Genomic DNA, 24,529 nt, shown 5'->3' with positions numbered 1-24,529 from the left:
CATTACCTGCATCAAGTTTCTTTATTGTTGATGGCTTTGAAACTAGTGAAATTTTCATCCACACAGAAATCTTCCCAAATCTATTTCCAGCTATCTTTAATATGTATGTTTTCATCAAGCCCAGAAATTTTTGAAAGCATGATGCAACGCAGTGCCATCTGCAATTTGTGTTCGTAGTCAAATAGGCTGCGCTACCTAAAGATGAAGGGCTGGTAACTGTGAATTATCAGCTGTTGAATAATGTATTCTCTGTGATTTTGGTTATGAAGATAATTATGACAGCAATATGTTTTGAAACTATATTGCCTGATCAGCATTCTGTGTTAGACTATTGGATGTAATTTTTTGCTGAAAATCACAGAGTAGAACATGATTACATTCCATCCTGGATTTTCCAGAGTAGAACAAACTCGGTCAACTAACAAAATAGTATTGTTATTAGAACCAAAAGTGACACAGTAACCACAACAGCAAAGCAAAGATATATTTTTTAATTTCACAGAACACAGTCATGCACAGAATGAAAGTACATCTCTGCTGCACTCCCTTTATGAATAAACAAATACTGTAAACAAGGCACTCAATGTAACAAGTTCACTGTTGTTAACATTCCATCTCATTTTATTGAGTTTTTGAGATCATGACAGAACTTTGCTGTCTTTTGTGAATTTGTATCTAGTTAAGGGAATCGTAAACAAATCTGCCAGCAGTCCATCAGAAAAAAGTGTAACAAATTTGTCTCACTGTCTTCAACATGTTCTTGTCTATAACAATATTTAATGTTATGAATATAATAGAGGGAAACATTCCATGTGGGAGAAATATATCTAAAAACAAAGATGATGAGACTTACCAAACAAAAGCGCTGGCAGGTCGATAGACACACAAACAAACACAAACATACACACAAAAATCAAGCTTTCGCAACAAACGGTTGCTTCATCAGGAAAGAGGGAAGGAGAGGGAAAGACGAAAGGATACAAATGTCTGCTTGTGTCTGTGTATGTGCGGATGGATGTGTGTGTGTGTGTGTGTGTGTGTGTGTGTGTACGTGCGTGCGCGCGTGTATACCTGTCCTTTTTTCCCCCTAAGGTAAGTCTTTCCACTCCCGGGATTGGAATGACTCCTTACCCTCTCCCTTAAAACCCATATCCTTTCGTCTTTCCCTCTCCTTCCCTCTTTCCTGATGAAGCAACCGTTTGTTGCGAAAGCTTGAATTTTGTGTGTATGTTTGTGTTTGTTTGTGTGTCTATCGACCTGCCAGCGCTTTTGTTTGGTAAGTCTCATCATCTTTGTTTTTAGATATACAATATTTAATGTGTTTGATACGTTCATGATTCTCTGCATTTTTAATCAAGTGAATAGCATTTTGTTTGCCGGCACGTACTCTAGCTTTGAAGCAATCGATTTTTCCCTCAGAATTCTGCTTCACACAAGAGAACCAATTATATACAGGTGCCTTAACACTGTGTGGTAATGGTACCAGATCCAGAGTTTTGTTCTTCAAAGATGCTATCTCCTCTTCCATTGCATACTGCCACTTCGATAAATCTTGCGATGCCATTGCTTTTTCAAAAGTTCAGTATTCAAAGAGAATGGCAGAACAGACTATATCTTGGTCTCAAAAACATGCAGGTGCTCACAGAATAGATTAATCTCCCAGCTTAGTGTTTTCATTTTCTTTCATTGTTCACTATAGTTGGCTCCATGTACGAAGGTGGCCCAATTTTCAGCCATCCTGTGCATCCCCCTCCATTGACTGCAAGCAAACAGTAACATTCATCTCTCTCTGAACTATGAGCTGCGATTTACAATCAGACTGCGAGAATCGCTCTCCTGCATTTTGCGCTGTTGCTGTCCTTGAGACAATGCAGATTCATTCACAGAGTGACTAATTTAGTCATTCAGTTGTTTGTTACTTTATTGTATCGGTCCAGCTGTTAAAGTGTGTCTGTGAATGTTTTAGTGTGACTGCCAAATACATATGTCAAATGATGACAATAAACGTGAAGTGCTCCACAAACAGGTGAATAGGTTTATTTACTTATTTACCACACTTAAAATTTTTCGAATGTGGATCTGAAAGCACTACTCCTATTTTTAACATTTTGAAGATACAAGAGCAAACCGGAGAGATGTCAGCAAGACAACTGTACAGCAAATAGTAAATGCCGGGAAAAAAATAATTCCGTATCACCCAGAAAGCATCAAAATTGCAGGAAACCTATAATATAAATGGCTGGTTTTGACAATGATATTTTAAAGTGCTGTGTGTTTGAAATGTATAGAAGTAGTGAATACCTGTTATCACAAAAACTTGTTATAATTATGCAAGAGAAAATCGGCTTCAGAGGTATAGCACTTAGTCAGTGCAGGTGACAAGAGGTGCAATGACATAGGTACATCACACACTACATTGCTTATAAAGATGCACGATACAAGAGAAGCAGATAGTTCAGAACTTGATCAACTGTGGGTGAGTCAGAATCATTCCATGAATACCTGCTGGAAACGAGCGAAGGTGCTGGTGGTTTGAAAGTTTCCATAGGAATAGGTTCTCGGGTAATTATTCTGCATGCTGGCGCATCTTCTGGTTTTGTTCGTGGCACTAAACAAGTATGTAGATGTAAAAACAACAGCAACATTCGGAAATGTACGCTGCCAGTTTCAAGAAATGGTTCACTGACCAATTCTTACTTCAAAGTTGGTTGTTGTATTTACCATGACAATTATCATTCACCAGTAACAGAAAAAAAACATTAAGTATAAACACCAGGAAAGTAGATATAGTGCCTGGTTTAAATAAAAATATTCTGCACATTATAAGCCAGACCATTGCCGAACTTCTGCAGCCTGTTAGTTTATACAAGTCATGTGACAGAACATACAAATTTGACTTTCATGCACGTGAGTGTGGTCACAAGTTTTACGTTTACCCACATATCAGTGTCAGTATACTCTGATAAAATTAATTTGGGCACAGGTTAAAAGATACCTGGGTGGGGGAAAAACAAAACATAACACACTGAATCGCTTGTGCATGAAGCAATAGACAACATATCTTTTCAATGTGGGGACACTGTCAGAAAAGAGACATACTGTGTGCAGCAAGCTGACTAGCTTTAGAAAAAAAGACTTCGATAGGGAGGTGAAGATGGATATAAGCCGTGAACGTATCATACTAACTTTACAATCAAATGGTTCACACATGAGCTCGGATAGCAGTGACGATTGTATTGCAATGTAGACTCTGGAACAAAATAAACTTAGAATATTTCTTGGTTTTAAAGATTCATGGTTTAAAAAATGTTTGCCAATGTATCAATTGCATACATGTTATATGAGAACTTCATAGCCTTCATTGATCTGGCATTTGTTTCTTATGAAGAATGTAGACTATAATATTCCACATATTGCCCAAGGAAAAAATTAAGCTTTGCCTATCGTGTCAGATGCTCTAACTACACATGAGAATGAAGCTAGATAAGAATACTCTGATATTGTGACAAATAAACCCCTATGATTTTCAAGGCATGAATAGGGAAATGCCTTAAAATGAAAGTAAGGGTTACCTGTTGAGATATCAGTGTTTTTTTGATGTTCTCAGTCAGAATTCCCTAGAGTTATTCGAGAAGGATGTTAATTGTTTGCCTGTTCAGTGGTTCATAAATGCGGTCCATCACTGTAATGTCGACTGAGTTGACAGCGAAAAATAAGATGACATACCAACAGTTTCCATGAAAAATTTTTTCACTAGTCTTTGCTACCAGTAATTCTTTTTTGCTCACAGTAATTTACATTTAACTAGTCTCTCTCTCTCTCTCTCTCTCTCTCTCTCTCTCTCTCTCTCTCTCTCTCTCTCTCTCTCCAAATTAGACAAACGTCATTTTGAGAAAAAATGTACTGATGTCTCCACAAAGCTTCACCAGCTCTTCTTCCCTTCTCGCCTCATGGGGACTAATGCTTTTTAGCAGTGGACACAACATAAAGACTTGAAGTAAGATTTCTTTCTTGTAGACGACTGATGGAAATTGGTTTTAAAATCTTAGTCCTCGTGTAGATTTGAACATATAATGCAATGTACCATAGGGAAATAAACCTGACTGTTGCCCGCAGCAACACAGTTCGTCAACGTGGTCTTTGTCTGCCTGCTCTCATCCACCATGGAAGCGCCGTCCTATGTGATGTGGGCTATAGTATCATCCTCTAAGCTCCTGATCATCTTCTGCAGTTATTGGGAGCTCCAACGTTAGGCGGGTGATGGAGTCCCTTAGGGAAATAGCGGAAAGGTCAGGGAAGAAGGCCAGTGTTCACTCTGTCTGCTTGCCGGGAGGGTCTCATCCGAGATGTGGACGAGGCCCTGCTGGCGGCGATAGAGAGCACTGGGTGCACCCGACTGCAAATTTTGCTCATGTCGGCACCAGTGACTCCTGCTGTCTGGGTTCAGAGGTCATCCTCATTCGTACAGGCAGTTGGCAGAGTTGGTGAAGGCGGAAAGCCTCGCTCATGGGGTGGAATCTGAGCTAACTATTTGTAGTATCGTTCCTAGAACCGATTGCGGTCCTCTGGTTTGGAGCCGAGTAGAAAGTTTAAACCAGAGGCTCAGACAATTCTGCGGAGACCTGAGGTGCAAATTTCTCGATCTCCGCTATAGGATGGAGAAATGTAGGGTCCCCCTGAATAGGTCAGGCGTGCACTACACGCAGGAAGCGGCTACAAGGGTAGCGAAGTACGTGTGGAGTGCACATGCGTGTTTTTTAGTTTAGAGAATTCCCTCCCTAGGCCCGACAAGACGCGCCTCCTGAGACGCGACAAGGTAGTAGTAGGCAAAATGCAACAGGGAATAACAATATTAATGTGCTAATAGTAAACTGCAGGAGGGTCTATGGAAAGGTCCCAGAACTGCTCTACCAGTGTTAAAGACTGCGATGGAGCTCCGTATGCCACGGCAAACTGGCTGACACTGACAGCAGTGGTGCACAAATGCAGCGCAGCTAGCGCCATTCGATGGCCAACACCGCGGTTCCTGGTGTGTCCGCTGTGCCGTGCGTGTGATCATTGCTTGTACAGTCCTCTCGCAGTGTCCGGAGCAAGTATGGTGGGTCTGACACACCGGTGTCAATGTGTTCTTTTTTCCATTTCCAGGAGTGTATATCTTGTGAAGAGACCATGAGGATAGAATCAGAGAGATTAGAGCCCACACAGAGGCATACCGACAATCCTTCTTTCTACGAACAATACAAGACTGGAATAGAAGGGAGAACCGATAGAGGTACTAAGGTACCCTCCGCCACACAGCGTCAGGTGGCTTGCGGAGTATGGATGTAGATGTAGATGTAGAGATGCAGCTTTGTGTCTCAAGAAAAATCCAACATCTCTCTATTACACTAAGGTTAAGCCATAGCTTTCTTGTAGGTAGTCTTCATGGGTTTGCTGCTGGCTAACGTTGTGCAATTTCCAAAATTTCCTTGGAACAACTGTCTGATATATTCAGGTGGTTGAACCTTGCTGGTGGCTAGTTATGATTGACTTCACATTTTTCATATGGAGTAACATTATTGTTTGCTTTACATGGTTGTTGATCTAAGATATAAGCAGCGTAGTTTACAGCCTCTGTCCACAATTTTTGGCATAAGTATGCATCCAGTAACATGGTGTGTGTGCATACATGACAATGGACATGATTTCTCCTTGAATTTGACCATTCTGCTGTGTTATTTCATTTTTCTTGAAATAATCTTCAACTTGATTTTTTGTAGATTGGTCCCATTGTCACTTCTCAGAAGTCTGATTTTGTTTCCATTTTGCCTTGTCAGATATTGTAATTCCAAAAATACAAGAAAAATATTATGTTCACTTTTAAGAAATCACACAAGTCTGTCTGAAGCACAGTAGTCCTTGAAAACAATGTACAAATGTGCACTTCCAAGAGATGTTTGTCTCATTCATCCACTCAAATCCCCATGAATAAATTCACCAGGAACTTTTTGATTCCAGATTTGAATTAAACCATTTTCTTTTCATTTTGCCATACTGGTGTGATTCATAAGTATAATTTTCCTTCATTTTTAAACAGGGAATTAAATTTTATCAGCGATATTCTTTATACTTTTGGAACATATGTGTCCAAGTCTGTTGTGCCAGACCGTTTTGGAATTCAAGGAAACAGAATTTGCTTGTAATGCATCTGGACATGTAAATAGCATTTGATAACAACACTGATTGTTCATCTTAATTCGTGCTGCTACTAGAACTGAATAGCAGACTTCTGTTCTCTTGTCATCAAAAATAACTTTTAATTCCTCCCATTACGACAGCACCCACTGAAGCTTAATTTCTCTTTAGCTTGTGAATATATAACGAGTTTCTCAAAGTGTGATGTTGCCATTTTCCCCTCAACTAAAGACAATACTTCATCATTTCTACTGACCATGTGAGAAGAATTGTTATTCTTCAAATTGAACTTACTTGTGTAGTCCACAATAGTTGCTGGGAATACTGTCGACATTTCATCACTTTCTAAAAATTTTTGTTTCCGGTTCAAAAATCTTGAAGTCAAATTATCAAACATCTGTTGATCGTCAGGGACACGAGTCCCAAGCAGTCGAAAAAGTTCCAGATTTTTTTGGCAGACTTATCAACATTTTAGTCACTTTGTCAATTTCTATAACAGGTTCTCCAGTATTGGCTAGTGCTTGTACCAAAGATTCGACTTACGTGTCGTACAATTGTGTGTGTTGGTGACATTGTGTCATCAGAAAATTTCTGCTGCAAGGCAGATTGCTGTTCGTGGAAATAGCTTCATTCTCTCTCACAATCCAGTTACATTTGTGCTCATCATGACACATTGCAATTGATCATATTCCATTGCAGTAGGTAGGATCATCATCTTTACATTTAAGCCATCTGTTAACAAGAGTGAGTTTGTTATATTGAGGCCTCATTTTCAGTTTTCATAATGTGTGTGCACCATACATGTGCTTTTATTCTATGCAAAGCCATATTATGTGCCATTGTAAAAAATATAAATCTTTGCTTTGTTTTGTCACCATGGTTACTGTGTTACTTTTGGTTCTAATAAAAAGTGTTTTGTTATTTGGCTCGGTTTATTCTCCATTTATTTTCAGCAAAATATATAATTATAGACAACAGGTTGTGGAGTCAGGCAGTTGTGTACATATTTGTTGTGTGTAATAACTGCCTTTGATTGGAGTTCCATTCAAGCGAACCGTGACACTTGACTCTCAAGTTCTGGGACAGTGTTGTTATATATGTCCTTCGTTGTCATTTTGAACAAAGTAATGTAAGTTTGAATTACATGAAGATGGATAAATTGAAGACTGCCAATGCATATGAATGCCTCTGCCACTGTGCATTGATAGTTTGTGTTGATTGTTTTAAAACTAGTGAAACTCTATTCCAGACAGAAATCTGCCAAAATCCATGGCCAGAAACCTGTAGTATGTATGTTTTCATCCCGTTCAGAAGTTACTGTAAACCTGGTGCGACACCATGCCGTCCACAGTTTGTGTTCAGTCAAATAGACCGCACCACCTAAAGATGAAAACCACATAGATGTGAAGTACCAGCTGCTAAATGACATATTCACTGTGAAATTGGTTATAAAGATAAGTGTAACAACACCAATGTTTTGAAACCACATTGCCTGAGTAGCATTCAGTGTTCAAGAGCTGTAAGTACTGAGAACAATATTTTATTTGCACCTGCTTTATGAACATCTGTTAGAAGTTTTTCGACTGTCAAGTAGTTTGTTGAAGCTCTAGAAGTTTCTTTCACCTACTTATCTTTACAACAATAAATCTTTAGAACAAATGGCCAGATGTGAGTAGGACTAAATGCTCTGAGGGTTTCATTCAAACTTATAATATGTCTAGACACTTAATCCATTCCAGGAATCGAGACTCTCAATGTTTGCCTGTTATCAACATTGATATTGGAAATATATCAGTCCCAAAAATTCCAAGATGTTAGAGAATGTTCTAATTTCAAATTAGGAGTTGGATCATAAATCACAAAATAAATATTTTTTCATGTGATAGAAACACAAATTATCAATTTTCCGATTCTTTTTCTTTTTTCCCCCTTTACTTGCACTGTGAAACCTCGATTCTTCCAAATTTCATGTTTCAAGGTCTATGAAAAGCACCCTGTAGGTTTTGATGAGAGAATTTGTGAGTGTTAAAGTATGTGATATAAATGACAATATATTTGGTTGCTTCAGTTTTTTATGCTGGCAGGGGACCTTAGACTGTATTATTTGACATAAATTTTAAATTAATACGTGTACCCATTTCTGAGAAAAAGGATTTGTAACAGTCGGCCAGACAGAGACAACAAAGTTCAACGCTTTTCTTTTTACCGATTGAGGTATGGAGCCCTGAAAAATCAATAAGAGACTCTTGGTCTGCGATGTGATGTAATTTGGTAGTGAAGATAATGACTCACCAAATGGTGATAGCATTGAATCGTCTAAATGCACACAGTTTTTTTAAAAAAAAGATAGAGCACATACACAGATTGCCACTGCACTCTGCTGCCCCCCCCCTCCCGCCCTTTCCCTCCCAGGAGATAGCAAGCGTGCGCGCACCAAAATTATGTACAATTTGTAAGATTAATATCTGTAGTCAGAGTGCAGTAATTGTATTAGTAGCTTTGTTATTACCAGGCAAGTCTCCTGCTGAGCTAGAACAACATTGAACCTTGTTCAGTTACTCAAAGTTTAGCATTGTACAGTGAAGTGAATTTGTGTAGTGGGTTCATTTTCTGAACTAATTTCAAAATTCATCTCCAGTAAGCGATGTTCATACAACTGGCTATAAGAATTTGTTTTCTTGAAGAGTCTGCTGGAAGTGTTTTTGTAAACAGCTCTACCTCTTCTGAGGGATTAAACAGGAAAAAAAAAAGCTCAGAATCTGAGAGATCGTACAGGACAGATTGTATGGAATCAGCAGTTCATTTTTAACTTGTTAAATACTAAACAATATTGTTTTTTCAGATGTCTTTGAGTTGTAAGAATATATAGCAGCATTAATAATTGTTTTGAGACTGTAGCAATGATTCATTTCTGTAAAAGTATGGTATCAGCTAAAATACAAGCTGTAGCCATAATGTAATCAGTATCCGCTTTGTAACGGTGTCTAAGATTTGATGGTCCTCATATCTGTGTTACTTACTGATGCAAGCAGCTTCTCAATTGGCCTAACATGGTTGGGCTAAACAGATTCCAGAGACTGGCCTTACAGTAAAAATTTAGAGCAGATCCTGCCTGAAAATCCTAACTGCGTATTGTGAAGTTCATTGTTGTTTACATAATAGTTCACTTGGACCTTTGTCCCTTTTAATCCAGTCATTCATTTCTTTACTGTTGAAATTGAAGTAACAGGTTACTAACAAACCTTACCAGCTTGGAATGAATTTCTATTGGTGATAATGTGTGTGAAACAGGTAATTATATGCTGGCACACTGCTCCAGTTTATCCATTTTAGCAAAGCATTCAGAATATTAATACTTTCAGAGGGCTGTATAAATAAAACTTATCTGCAAGTCAAATTGACCCTTGTCTTGCATTATTGCACAGGTGCTAACATATTGTCAACATCCTCTCTTTGCCAGACAGAGAATTTTTCACATTACTCTCATATGCTTTATCAGTAAATTGTCAAAGTATTAATAGCGGAGTTCCCGAATTTACTGCCCTCGAGGGAAGTTGTCATGCTCGGATTATTCTTGGGATCGAGAGCTGGCTGAAACCCAAAGTAGAAAGTTGTGAGATGTTTAGTGAGCCATGGAACGTATATCGGTATGTCAGATTAGACATCATAGGAGGAGTGTTCAAGTGTGACGATGAAGTTTTCTGGTCGCATATAACATGTTTAGGTGAAACCAAGTAATTTGTCGGAGGTCTTTACAGGCCATGCACTTCTGCTGTGAGAGTGAGTCATTCACAGAAAGTCCACAGTAAGTAGCATGTAAATACCCAGATCGTGCATACAAGAGGCTACTTTAATCTATGTAGTGTAGACTGACACACCTATGGATTCATTGCAGCGAGTACAGACAGACTGTCTTGTGACGTACTGTTGAACTTGTTTTCCAAAAACTGTCTTGAGCAGTTCTTCTGCAACTCGTATGCTGTGGAAATGTCTTAGACCTTGTGGCTAGAGACAGGCTGTACCTTACCAACAGCATCATTCTAGAGATCGGGATTAGTGATTGTGATGTATTCATAGCAACTTTAGTTATGAAAGCTAATAAATCAATCAAGAAGGCCAGGAGAATGTTTCTCCTAATCAGTTGGTAACATCTCCCTTATTCAGTGAAGTGACATAATGTAGTTTGGGTATGGTAAACATAGAGGAATTATGGGCAAAGTTTAAACAGATTGTAGATGGAGAAGTGTGTGCCTAGTAAGTGATTTGAGGACAGAAAAGACCCACAGTGGTTTAAAAACGAAATGTGGAAAATGTTGAGGAAGCAGAGGCTGTTAAACTCTGTTCAAAAGAGAATGTGTATCTGTGAAAAGATCTACCTGCAAAGCATATAAGTACCACCGTCATCTTAGCAAAAGACCTAGCTGAGAATCGGAGAAAATGTTGGTCCTGTGTAATACGCTAAGTTGGGCTAAGTCTTCCATCCTGTCACAAGTTGCCCAGTCTGGTGCAGCATAAAAAGATAGCAAAACAAAAGTCAAAGTTTTTAATTATGCGTTTTAGAAATCATTCACACAGAAGAATTATACAAAAAAAAAGGCGCAGTGTCCCGTGTGGATGACATAGTAACAAACATCCCCAGAGTTGATGAAAAAATGAAATGGTTGGAAAAAAGGTTTCCATATCCAGGTGGAATTCCATTCTATTTTATAAAGAGTACTCTATGCCGTTGGCCTGTTACTTAGCTTGCATGTATTAGGAATCTCTCGCCCAGCGCAAAGTCCCAAGCGACTGGAAAAAAATGAAGGTAATTCTTGTATCTAAGAAGGGTAAAAGAATGGACTTGCAAAATTACAGACCAATATCCTTAAACATCAGTTTGCTGCAGAATTCTTGAATATATTCCGAGTGTAATTTCCTATGGCTTATAACCACGAATCGGCATGGTTTTAGAAAGCATCATTCGTGTGAAATTCAGCTTGCCCCTTCTCGCATGATATACTGCGAGCTATGGATGAAGGGAAATGGGCTAGATTCCGTATTTCTAGATTCTTGGCTTGCTGCAGCGTGTTAATGAAGGTACAAGCCTATGGAATAGGTTCCCAGATATGAGCAGCTCAAAGACATCTTAAATAATAGAATCCACTGTTCTCTTCCATGGCGAGTGTTCATCAGAGACAAGAATGTCATCAGGAGTGCCCCAGAGAAGTGTGTTAGGGCCAATATTATTTTCTATATACATAAATAATCTGATGGACAAGGTGGGATGCAGTGTGTGGTTGTTTGCTGATGATGTGTAGTGTACAGAAAGGTGTTGAAGTTGAATGACTTCAGAAGGATACAAGATGACTCAGACAACATTTCCACGTGGTGTGATGAATATCAGCTTTCTGTAAGTGTAGAAAAATGCAAGTTAATGCGGATTACTATGAAAAATGGACCCATAATGTTCGGATACAGCATTAGTAATGTCCTGCTTGTCGATTAAATATCTGGGCATGTATGTGGGATACACATATAAATAACTTGTCTAGAAAACTATCATCTGTTTGATACGGCCTAAGAATTTTAAAGGCTAAAACAAGCAAAACAACAGTACTGCAGGCGTACTATGCACAGTTCCACTCACTAGTCCGATATGGGATCATTTTCTGGGGATACTCAACTCACATTGTAAAAGTTTTTAGAAAGCAAAAAAGAGCTCTAAGAATAATTTGTGGTCTTAAAAAGATGGAGTCCTGTAAATCAAATTTTACTGAGCTTGGTGTTCTAAATGTTCCCAAGTTTATTCATTTATGAAACTGTCTTGTTCACTAGGGGCTACCTCCTGAAAACAAACTGCTACAGAACAAAAATATACACAACTATAGTACCAGAAGGAAATCAAATATACATAAAAAATATCACAGAACCACCATGTATCAGACGAGCATAATTAACATTTGTGTAATACTACTCAATAAGATACCAGAGGAAATAAAAAATGCTACTCATCCAATATTTAAAGCTAAACTAAAGGCATTTCTAATAACGCACTGTTTCTGTTCTGTCAGAGAATTTCTGAATACATAACAAAATTAATTGTAATAGGTACCTATTCCTAATTTGCCTACTATTTTGCTAATACTATGTATTATTGTAACTTATCTTTGACCTGTCCAATATCAATTGTACAATTTGTGCTGTATGATAAAACTGGACCAATAAAAAATCAAATCCAATCAAATAAAAAATTTAAAATGTTGCCATAAACTACTCATTAAGAGATACAACCTTATGTCAAATGTTTAAGACAGTAGACAATTATTACAGCTAGAAAATGTGTATATGTCTAAGCAATGGAACTCGCAGCACACAAATACCTGCATTACATTCATTTATAAATGAGGATGGCACTTAGTGACTTGTCAAAGCTTTACATGTAATTTCCAGCCTTTCCTAAGCTTTGTCTCGATTGCTTGCTTAACATTAAACACTTAACATATTAACTCATTTGTTAAGTAATCAGAAGTCTGAAGCTGTTTTATAGCTGGGAATTCGATTCTTTACATAATTTGGGTTAACCAGTACCATCAGAAAAGGTTTCCTAACACTTAAATTTACATTCAGTGTACGCAAATTTCTCTTACTAGGAAATTCTTTGCTTGCTATTGTCAGTCTTACATGTCAGATCCACTCAAATTCTGTCCTAATTGCATATTTTGCTGCCCACATACCAAAACTCTTACAGTTATTAGGGTTTTATTTCCTAATTTAATTTCCTCAACACCGCCTGATTTAATTTGACAACTTTGAATTACTCGTATTTCATTTTTGTTGATTTTATATCTTGTAACTTATCTCAAGATGTTATCCATTCCATTCAATTGCTTTTCCAGGTCTTTTGCTATCTCTGACAACTACAATGTCATCAGCAAACCTTAAGTAAAATCTTAGGATGCTGTATTACAAAGTACCACATTGCAGCAGCAGAAGCCATCATTGCCTGAATGTAACAGAGAAAGTGAATATGTGGCAGAAGTAGATGACGGCAGTAGTTCTTTAGTTTTTTTTCCCAATTTCCTTCTGAATCCATGATAAGCTCCTCAATACAGAGATCAACAAGCATCCTAAGTCCATCCAACAACATGAAGTGCTCAAGTGTCTGTAAAACATGCACTGGGTTAAAAACTTCGTACAATGTCTTCTTAACTTGCCTGGGAATGGTGTCTATAGTTGCTATATAATTACTGTAGGTATTTTTGATCCACCTATGCAGGATTAAAATTTCAGTGGTCACATTTTCTTCCTGCTTACACCCAGAAATGTCTGCATCCAAGTTTGTCTTTGGGACTGATCTTTTTGATATATATTCATTTTCATTTGCAGCACTATAAATGTTTGATTTAACACAAAAGTAAACACTGTACCACTATTTTTACACATACATGTTTGTTTACTGACCAAATGTTCAGTTTAGGACAAAACAGTAGTGAAGTAGCACAACAAAGGGAAGAAAGTAACGAGTTGAGATGTCTAAAATTAGCATTATACATGTAACAATGCCTCTCACATAGGGTAAGGCTACATCACATACATAAAGATTGTGAGAATAATTAATCTATATATGGGCATTCTGATTACAATCTCTAATATAAGTGAGATACTAGGCAACTGCGTCCCAGATTGCTAATGCACTACACATGAAAATAGCAGTGGATACAAAAGCTATGGTATTTTGTCCCTTTCAAACTACATAAACAACTCTGCAAAATATTTTGTGGCAGTCAACATTTCATATACATCAAAATACATATTCCGCAAGCCCCAGCGTATGGCGTGTGGCGGAGGGTATCCTGTACCACTACTGGTCATTTCCTTTTCCATTAGCAAATAGAGGCATGGGAAACTGCCTCTATATGCCTCCGTGTGAGCCCTACTTTCTCATATCTTATTTTTGTGGTCCTTACACTAAATGTGTGGCAGCAGAATCATTCTGCAGTCAACTTCAAATGCTGGATATCTAAATTTTTTCAATACTACTCCTGGGAAAGAGTATCACCTTCCCTCCAGGTATTCCCATTTGAGTTCCCGAAGAATCACTGTTATACTTGCATGTTGTTTGAACCTACCAGTAACAGATCTTGCAGGCTACCTCTGAACTGCTTCAATGTCTTCCTTTAATCCGAACTGGTAGGGATCCCAAACACCCTAGCAGTAGAAGAATAGGTCACACCAGTGCCCTATATGCAGTTCCCTTTACAGATTAAGCACATTTTCCTAGAATTCTTCCTACAAACCAAAGTCGACCATACGCCTTCCCTAGCACAATCCTCACGGCTCTTTCCATTCCATATCACAGTCACAAAGTTCAGGTGATACCCCATATAATTGTACTTTTGTCAATAAGCGTAGGTGTGGTAATGAGTCGTATGCTTTTCAGAAATCAAGAAACACTGCATCTACGTGGTTGCCTTGATCCAAAGCTTTCAGTATGTCATGAGAAAAGTGTGAGTTGGGTTTTACATGCTCGATGTTTTAAAAAATCTTGCTGATCTCCTTGGCATTCCCACCTCTGCTAAAGTTCTTTGCTGTGATGCTGGAGGGAGGTGTTCGGCATTTCCTACTGAACTGACTCGCAACTTCACAGTAGCAGACCCCAAAAATTGATCATGGCAGATCGCTTGTAAGCGTGGAGAGAAAGAACAACAACAGCACATGAAGAAGAAGAAGAAGAAGAAGAAGAAGAAGAAATAATAATAATAATTAGTAACTCCTCCTCGTCAGAAGTCAGTCTGTCTATTGTCCGCTCTATCAACTGCCCATAGAGAACCAATAGAAACCCAACCATTTTGTATTGTTCCTCACAGAAAATGTAAAATCCCAGTTATGCATAAAAGAATAAATATGTATGTATCTTTTTTCTGTAAGAAAAAACTTTATCAATACTTTTAAAAAAAATTCCAGTTATCCACATCACAACTTTTGAGTGCTATATTCTTGCTTTCGTAAACTAGGATACGATTTAGGTATTACATGAGCTAGAAAAGTGAGAGGTACAGATTATAAAATAGTGTAAGAGGAATGTCTTTGGAGAAACTAAAGAAGAAATACCAAAGCTATTGACTTGAACTTCAGACAGACATTATTCTGCTGAATTTGCAAAGTATGCAAATTCTCCCTGGGGTATATTTCTTAACTGTGGCAGCATTGTATAGTCCCTTTTCCTGGTATCTATCTGGATCAACCAGGAACAGTGCCTTAAGGTGTGGTATTTCTACCACCTTAAATGGTCCACAATATGGTGGAAGAACTAATTCATCTTGGCCTTTAAGTTAGAACTGGGACAGATCTTCTTCACTGAAACTAAGTCATCTGCATTAAATATGGATACATCTTCCATATTGTTAAACTTACATAGTCTGGTGTGGGCTGACTTAATTAACTTCCTTCTTATCTTACTCTACATTACCCTTAAAAAGTATTGATGCAACTTCTGATCAGGTTTCAACTTTGGAAACTAAACTTTATTCCATTTCCTATTTGAATATCATCAAAAACTCACCACTCACACCAACATTATTATTATTATTCTCATTAGTTCTAAATTCAATTTTTGCATTTTCTAAGGCGTCTCACAATTTTCTGTATTTCTTTCCTGTGATCTATAGTATCTCCGATAGAATTGGTTTTAGTACTGGTAGATTCAAGTGTATCCTGTTGTTTGTTGTACAGACTTCTGTAATCTCTCTTTCAAACTAGTCAAGATTGTTAGGAGCCCCAAAATTTCATTCGATAAATTTCCTTATTCTGTAACATTTTGACCGGCTCCTGTGTACCTGAGATTTGGTTGACTAAGGTTTGTACGTTATTATGAACTTATTTTGTACTTCATTCCTCACTCTGTGAATGTCCGTTTGTACTTTGCAAAGCAAATTATTCAATTCTTCCTCCCTGGCACTAATTTTATATCCTTGTATGTTAACTATGGATATTAACTCTTTAAACTCTCCTTTCTGTGATTAACTCAGTAGTGGTAGCCTCGTACTTTTGATTGATACTTTCTTCTAGCTTCTAAAGAGTAACATCTGCTTGAGTTTGAATGGTAACTTTGAGTTTGGCTTTAAGGGCTCCCTGTGAGTTCTATAACATGTCTTCTAATTCCTTGTTGTTTTCCTGCATAGCTTCACTGTTCTGTACCACAAATGGATTAAACCATTCTGGTGCCTCAGCTGCCATGTTTCTAGTCCTCACAGGCATACGCTGCTAATTAAAATCCCATCTAATTAGTTAAACTACATGAAAAGAAATTATTCAGATACTGAAGGGAGACGAAAATTTAATAGTCATGGGTGACTGGAATTAGAGTGTAGGAAAAGGGAGAGAAGGAAACGTAGTAGGTGAATACGGATTGGGGGTAAGAAATGAAAGAGGAAGCTGCCTGGTAGAATTTTGCACAGAGCACAACTTAATCATAGCTAACACTTGGTTTAAGAATCATGATAGAAGGTTGTATACATGGAAGAATCCTGGAGATACTAAAAGGTATCAGATAGATTATATAATGGTAAGACAGAGATTTAGAAAGCAGGTTTTAAATTGTAAGACATTTCCAGGGGCAGATGTGGACTCTGACCACAATCTATTGGTTATGACCTGTAGATTAAAACTGAAGAAACTGCAAAAAGGTGGGAATTTAAGGAGATGGGACCTGGATAAACTGAAAGAACCAGAGGTTGTAGAGAGTTTCAGGGAGAGCATAAGGGAACAATTGACAGGAATGGGGGAAATAAATACAATAGAAGAAGAATGGGTAGCTTTGAGGGATGAAGTAGTGAAGGCAGCAGAGGATCAAGTAGGTAAAAAGACGAGGGCTAGTAGAAATCCTTGGGTAACAGAAGAAATTTAATTGATGAAAGGAGAAAATATAAAAATGCAGTAAATGAAGCAGGAAAAAAGGAATACAAACGTCTCAAAAATGAGATCGACAGGAAGTGCAAAATGGCTAAGCAGGGATGGCTAGAGGACAAATGTAAGGATGTAGAGGCTTATCTCACTAGGGGTAAGATCGATACTGCCTACAGGAAAATTAGAGAGACCTTTGGAGATGAGAGAACCACTTGTATGAACATCAAGAGCTCAGATGGAAACCCAGTTATAAGCAAAGAAGGGAAAGCAGAAAGGTGAAAGGAGTATATAGAGGGTCTATACAAGGGCGATGTACTTGAGGCCAATATTATGGAAGAGGATGTAGATGAAGATGAAATAGGAGATACGATGCTGCATGAAGAGTTTGACAGAGCACTGAAAGACCTGAGTCGAAACAAGGCCCCTGGAGTAGACAACATTCCATTGGAACTACTGACTGCCTTGGGAGAGCCAGTCCTGACAAAACTCTACCATCTGGTGAGCAAGATGTATGAGACAGGCGAAATACCCTCAGACTTCAAGAAGAATATAATTATTCCAATCCCAAAGAAAGCAGGTGTTGACAGATGTGAAAATTACTGAACAATCAGTTTAATAAGCCACAGCTGCAAAATACTAACACGAATTCTTTACAGACGAATGGAAAAACTAGTAGAAGCCGACCTCGGGGAAGATCAGTTTGGATTCCGTAGAAATGTTGGAACACGTGAGGCAATACTGACCTTACGACTTATCGTAGAAGAAAGATTAAGTAAAGGCAAACCTACGTTTCTAGCATTTGTAGACTTAGAGAAAGCTTTTGACAATGTTGACTGGAATACTCTCTTTCAAATTCTAAAGGTGGCAGGGGTAAAATACAGGGAGCGAAAGACTATTTACAATTTGTACAGAAACCAGGTGGCAGTTATAAGAGTCGAGGAACATGAAAGGGAAGCAATGGTTGGGAAGGGAGTAAGACAGGGTTGTAGCCTCTCCCCGATGTTATTCAATCTGTATATTGAGCAAGCAGTAAAGGAAACGAAAGAAAAATTTGGAGTAGGTATTAAAATCCATGGAGAAGAAATAAAAACTTTGAGGTTCGCCGATGACATTGTAATTCTGTCAGAGACAGCAAAGGACTTGGAAGAGCAGTTGAATGGAATGGATGGTGTCTTGAAGGGAGGATATAAGATGAACATCAACAAAAGCAAAACGAGGATAATGGAATGTAGTCGAATTAAGTCGGGTGATGTTGAGGGTATTAGATTAGGAAATGAGACACTTAAAGTAGTAAAGGAGTTTTGCTATTTGGGGAGCAAAATAACTGATGATGGTCGAAGTAGAGAGGATATAAAATGTAGACTGGCAATGGCAAGGAAAGCGTTTCTGAAGAAGAGAAATTTGTTAACATCGAGTATAGATTTAAGTGTCAGGAAGTCATTTCTGAAAGTATTTGTATGGAGTGTAGCCTTGTATGGAAGTGAAACATGGACGGTAAATAGTTTGGACAAGAAGAGAATAGAAGCTTTCGAAATGTGGTGCTACAGAAGAATGTTGAAGATTAGATGGGTAGATCACATAACTAATGAGGAAGTATTGAATAGGATTGGGGAGAAGAGAAGTTTGTGGCACAACTTGACCAGAAGAAGGGATCGGTTGGTAGGACATGTTCTGAGGCATCAAGGGATCACCAGTTTAGTATTGGAGGGAAGCGTAGAGGGTAAAAATCGTAGAGGGAGACCAAGAGATGAATACACTAATCAGATTCAGAAGGATGTAGGTTGCAGTAGGTACTGGGAGATGAAGAAGCTTGCACAGGATAGAGTAGCATGGAGAGCTGCATCAAACCAGTCTCAGGACTGAAGACCACAACAACAACAACAACATGTTCACTGAGTTTCTTCAGTTGCAGACATCATTGACTAATCCTGTAAGTTCTTGGTCTCAAAACAATAGAATTTTTTTAAGAAGAGTGCAAAACTGACAGAATCACAGCTCACTTGATGTGTAGAACAACGAACTGGGGACAGTACCATTGACTGCATAGATGAAGCTGGTGTGTTATGTTGAGAAACTGCTAGGTGAATGCTACACTGGCGGTGAGCCACTGGTGCGATATGCTGTGAAAACGCGCACCACTGTAGTCGGTGTGTCAAGTTGAACTGCAAGTCATCTGGTCTGCCTGCTGCTATCCTGTAGTTACTCTTCCCCACCAAACCGGCCACAGATTTTTCCATGTTGTTATTTTGTGTGTGTGTGTGTGTGTGTGTGTGTGTGTGTGTGTGTGTGTGTGTGTGTGTGTGTGTGTGTTTTGACTTGACTGTAACAGCATTAAGAGAGAACACTATGTGGCAGATCTCAGTGTGAGATGATCTACTATTGACTATTCTTCCTCTAATATAGTCATCACCCTTTTGTTTTGTTCATGTGGTGTGGCTACTGAATACCACTGCTGTTCGCAAACTTATTCTTCTTGACTTCGTCTCCAAGCAGGGTGATGCTGTAAGAGTGTGTCTCACTGTTGTTTTCCTGCATAGCTTCACTGTTCTGTACCACAAATGGATTAAACCATTCTGGTGCCTGAACGCGTCTTCAATGTTAATCTTCTGTGTTGTTTCTACTATGCGCATAAATTGTGAAGACAGATCCAAATATCAGTAACTCTGAAATTCAGATACATTGGTCAATACGTCTGACCACATCAAATTCAACTTAAGATATAAGATTTCTAATTGTCATTTGCCCTGAGCATTTACATTGTAGAATGGCTATTTTCTCTCAGGTGCCCATGACACTTTCAAGGGGCGTCTCTGAGGCACAAGTCTCCACATCCAGCATGTGCTACCACGCTCATCACATCGTGCTTTGCCCCTTCCGTGTTGTCACTGCATACGCACCATTGGGAAAGATTACAGATTGAGGCGTGCAGTGTTTAAAATGTTTATAAGATGGACGACCATCTTTCCCAAGTGTGAGCCTCCCCATTGAAACATAGATCATTCTCACGAATAACACGTGTTAAACTACAGTATGTTGTATTTTGAAGGGGGATCACACTATCACTTCAGGATCATTACACAATACAAAGACTAACAATAATTCTGTATAACATGAATCCAAAACATGTCAGGCAGACTTCTATTAACTTCACCAAAATGTGCACAATGTTACAATGGTGTAAAATCTGAAGTCTATACGTTGTGTGCTGCAGTTGTTATGCAACAATTTTACTGCCATGACCTCTGATACCTCGGTAGTTCACAATTAAATTGTGAAGTTTGTAACCATTTTGGTTTTGTAGTTTCAGCAGAAACACAGACTGAAATACGTCAGGATGACCTGTGATCAAAGACATCCCCCATCCCTTTTTTTTTTTTACTAGTCATCAAGACTTGAAATTTCCTCCCCCAGCGAACAACAAACAGCTGTAGAAAATAACAAAAAATGTCGGGTTAAATTTGAGTTCCAGCAGAACATGGGCACGTTTTCAATGCAACTACACCTTGTCATCATTGCTTAGGAACGTGTATGCCCACATTACAAAACCAAATGATGTTTTTAGGGGGTTTAGAACATGGACTTTGTAATGAAAACAGTTTCAAAGTGTTTGCAGAAGATTCTTTTTTTTGCAATTACCTCCATAGACATAAAAAGCAGAACTTCATTTATTTCAAGCGTCTGTTTTTTTGGCCTGCTTTGTTTCAGATTATATGTATGAAAATTGCTCAGGAAATCTTTTTTATTATTGTTTTGCCTAAGAGAGAACAAACAATTGTACAAGATGGCATAGTTTTGTTTCTTTCAAGAACATATTGTTGGAGATATTATGTCTCAAAGATGCCAAAAGCTCATGGATGCACTGTTGATAGTTGCACTATGTGGTCAAACAAAAGGTTATATCTTCAGAAGTATTGAATTATGATTGCGAAACTTTAGAAATGTTCATAAAAAAGTTCAAAAAAATCCATGATGGTCACGTGCGATGTTCTGGACCAGGGGTGGCCAAGATTTCGGCTCATGGGGCATGTCCGGGTGTGAGTCCCAAAGCACTGTCTCACCATCACTGTCACATCAAGCTCTGAGTGTGAGGAGGGGGAAGAGGGGAAAACAAATGCATTTAAATGGCAATACAATTACACTGCATATGACTTGGTTTTATATTTCACGTTTCTCAACAACATAGATCACAAACATAACAAGTTTTCAGTGTTTATTATTTTTGGTGCACTGAAGACATGTCATAAACTTTGTCTGCTAGAAACTGTGGGCAGATACAGACTGTTTCACGGAGTTTTGCAATCAAGTTGCCACGTAATTGTGGCTTAATTACTAACATCATCAAAAGGGTCTTTCACACAAATGTCAGTTGAAATATTTTGCAACCTCATTATGGAGACTTGGAAAATCTATAGGAGAAAAGTAATGTAGACATCCTGGACAGTTTTAATGCAAAAAGATTTGTGATTAAAACTGGAATTACCTTGTAGGCCAGTCAATCTGCACAAGGACAGGGACACTTTCAATTGAAACAGCAAATGGTCTCGAAAATAGCTCGAAAACACATGTAAGATTGACATTGTCCTCAAAACCTTTATAGAAGTATTGTTGTAACTCTTGCAGGGCCACAATGAATCCTTCAAACATTGTGCTTGCTTTAACAACAGTGAGCTTAGGGAACTTTTGTCATAATTTGTCCCTTCTACAATTTTATTTTTTAATGCATCCCCATCAAATCAGAAGGAAGTCACCTTGCAGTGTCTACTGTGGGCAGTATGCAGTCAAGTCCACTTAAAATGTGAAATCTACAATCCATTCCAGATGTTCTGATTTACATTTGCGCACTCATTTTTCCTTCATAAATTCAACAGTAGTGAGATTTAAAGCAAAAAATTGTTCCAGGCATGTCCCTTGACTTAACCAATGTACTTCGTGGTAATAGATAAAGTCCCCATAATCTTCAGTTAGTTCTGTTGAGAACTGTTGCAACTGAAAATAGAACAATAGGTGTGACTTCAGAAATTTTACTATTCATGCCATCAATTTGTTCAAGTGCTCCATGCCTGCAAAATTAGCATGAAGTGCTTCTTGACATATGGAAAAAAGAATCCTGTTTGTCAACAGTTTTAATTTTTTGTTGTTTCATTGTCATCTAAAAGTTTAAATTTTTTCTCCAAGGTACTACAATGTCAATTTTGTAACAGTACCTGTCACTTATGTGAATTGAGAATTCTTATCCCTCTTTCCCATCATTTTCATTTTGAGACGATAGATTGCGAGACTGACTGTTTTTGTGCAAACAGCCATTTGACCTGTGTTAATACTCTAGCTATTGTCATTATCATCATCATCAAATAGTAGTGCCATTGGCCAGTCTGCCTAAGATCTGTTCATGCTATTATTCTAGCTTTCATTTTGCTATAGGATTTTTTTTAATAAAAGAACCAACTTTTTACACGCATTTTTAGATCGCTGGTGTAGGCTTGCTAATTAGTGTCTTTATAATGTGCTCAGTGAACTATGATATGGGACCCATTGTGCAATTTTTTCCTGGTGAAGTGAGTTTTTTGGTTTGCCAGTCCATTTAACTAGAAATAATTTGTCTTTTTTTTTTTTTTTTTTAAGAAGTTGTGGTCAAATGAAAAATGTGTTAAAGTTGTTCAGTGTTGGCACTGAACAATTACTCTCTTCAAATGCAACAAAAACCGTAGTTGTGTGTCTGCATAATTATGTTTAATGTTCTTTTATCATCACTTGGAGACAATTTTTTTCTTCTTCTCTATACATACAAGATTACCTGTTTGTCCGATTTTAGTTCACTGTTAATCTGGTAATGCAACATCTGACCATCATTAGTTTTAAATTATTCTTCATTATTTCGTGTCTCTAGTGAATTCAATTAAAAGGTGTCTCCTTCTCTTTGTCGTATCCTTGGCTTTATTAAGGTCATTTACTGAGAGATTATAACTGAAATGTTATTCATGATCATAGCATCATTTTTGTGTGTCAAGAAATGCATATATTACAAACATTGTACCAAACAGGTAGGATTAACATCGTTAAAAATTCAGTGTTACATTATTCTTTATATTTTTGTTTTGAAAATATCTACTCACAAGATCAGATGTTTCTTAAGTTGTATGTAAAACTAACTTCTAGTTTCATGACTAATTTTGCATATTAAAGTATTTGAATATAACATGTACTACTAAATGTTTAATCATTGCAGGTTCTGAATCAAGTCAGCATTTTATTGAGAGAACTATGCAGGTTGCACTGTGTACCTGAACCACCAGATATTGCACTGCTGAAATTGCCTGGTCCCCAGGGCTCCTATCGTCTTCCTGATCGACATGATGATGACAGGGAAATGGATGATGAAGATGAAGATGAAGACGATGATGATGGTGATGATCTGCATCTTGACATGGATGAAGGAGAAAGTGTTGCTAAAAGCAAGGTAAATCAAATCTTGCAAATTTACTGTTAGTATTTGAAGTGTATGCTGTATTATTCGACAAATGCAGTGTGCAGTGGGAAGGGTTTGAAGTTGATTTAACAGCTTGTAATCTTACTCACATGCCAATTGTGTTCCTCAGTAGTCCTTCTTTTCAATGTTCATTTGTCGATTGTTTTAAAAATCACTTCAAAATTCTTAGTCACATACAGCATAGTGGGGGTGGATTATATTTATTAACATTGACAGTCACAGTGGTAATCCACATCCTAGTACTCTTCGTAAGTTTTGTACATCAGATCAGTAAGCTCTCATACGTGTGGCAGTAATGCATCATTTACACACAAGACTTTGCCGTGCAACTTGACATTGTGAATGTTTGGTGCTGACCGATATTGATATAACTGATACTGCCATAGTATCAGAACTTAATGACTGCTAAGTACCAATTGACTTTGTGCTCAGTGCCTACTTAAAGACATGCATAGAACAGTTATCAAATGTCGACTTACAAAGAAAGCTATTATATTTTAGATAGGTATGCAACAGACAGGGAAAAGTATAGAATATAGTTACACATTAGTCATAGATGTTATTTTGATTAACAGTTGGCTGAATGTTCTTCAATTTATACAAATAATGGTCGTTTTGTATCACCTAAGTATTGGTTAATTTTGTAGCGACTCACATTTTTCAGTTGAAATATTTCATAAACCAACACACTGTTCTAGGAAAATGGTACATTTTGGAAACACTAAAGTTAGGATTGCATGACTGTGACAAAGGAGTTTTGAAATAATCATATTTTAAGATTTAAAAATCTGAAATTGTAATGACAGTCTTGATTAAAGATAACTTTTGAAATACAGTTTCTTCAGAAAAGGTGAGATGTTCTTTAGAAAGATGGGAATTAAAAAATGGTATGTCAGTCCTGAAACACAAAATTATTGGCTGGGTTGAATTTCGAAGTGCGTGTGGTTTTACTGATCAGTAAACTTTGAATATTTTATTAAAATT

General features: G+C 37.8%; 1 protein-coding gene across 2 annotated transcripts in view; it reads left to right on the top strand.

Moving 5' to 3' along the window:
* Positions 1 to 24,529, top strand: part of LOC126095303 (ubiquitin-conjugating enzyme E2 Q2) — a 90,248-nt gene that overhangs the window by 8,526 nt on the left and 57,193 nt on the right. For both annotated transcript variants that reach the window (XM_049910097.1, XM_049910096.1), the window contains exon 3: positions 23,285 to 23,515. In XM_049910097.1, the coding sequence (XP_049766054.1) occupies positions 23,285 to 23,515 (231 nt within the window). The remainder of the gene's footprint in view (positions 1 to 23,284; positions 23,516 to 24,529) is intronic.

Source organism: Schistocerca cancellata, chromosome 8 (assembly GCF_023864275.1).
Source record: "Schistocerca cancellata isolate TAMUIC-IGC-003103 chromosome 8, iqSchCanc2.1, whole genome shotgun sequence".
Taxonomy (NCBI): domain Eukaryota; kingdom Metazoa; phylum Arthropoda; class Insecta; order Orthoptera; family Acrididae; genus Schistocerca; species Schistocerca cancellata.
The sequence above is the reverse complement of the archived record's forward strand: the minus strand, read 5'-3'. Positions and strand labels throughout refer to the sequence as shown.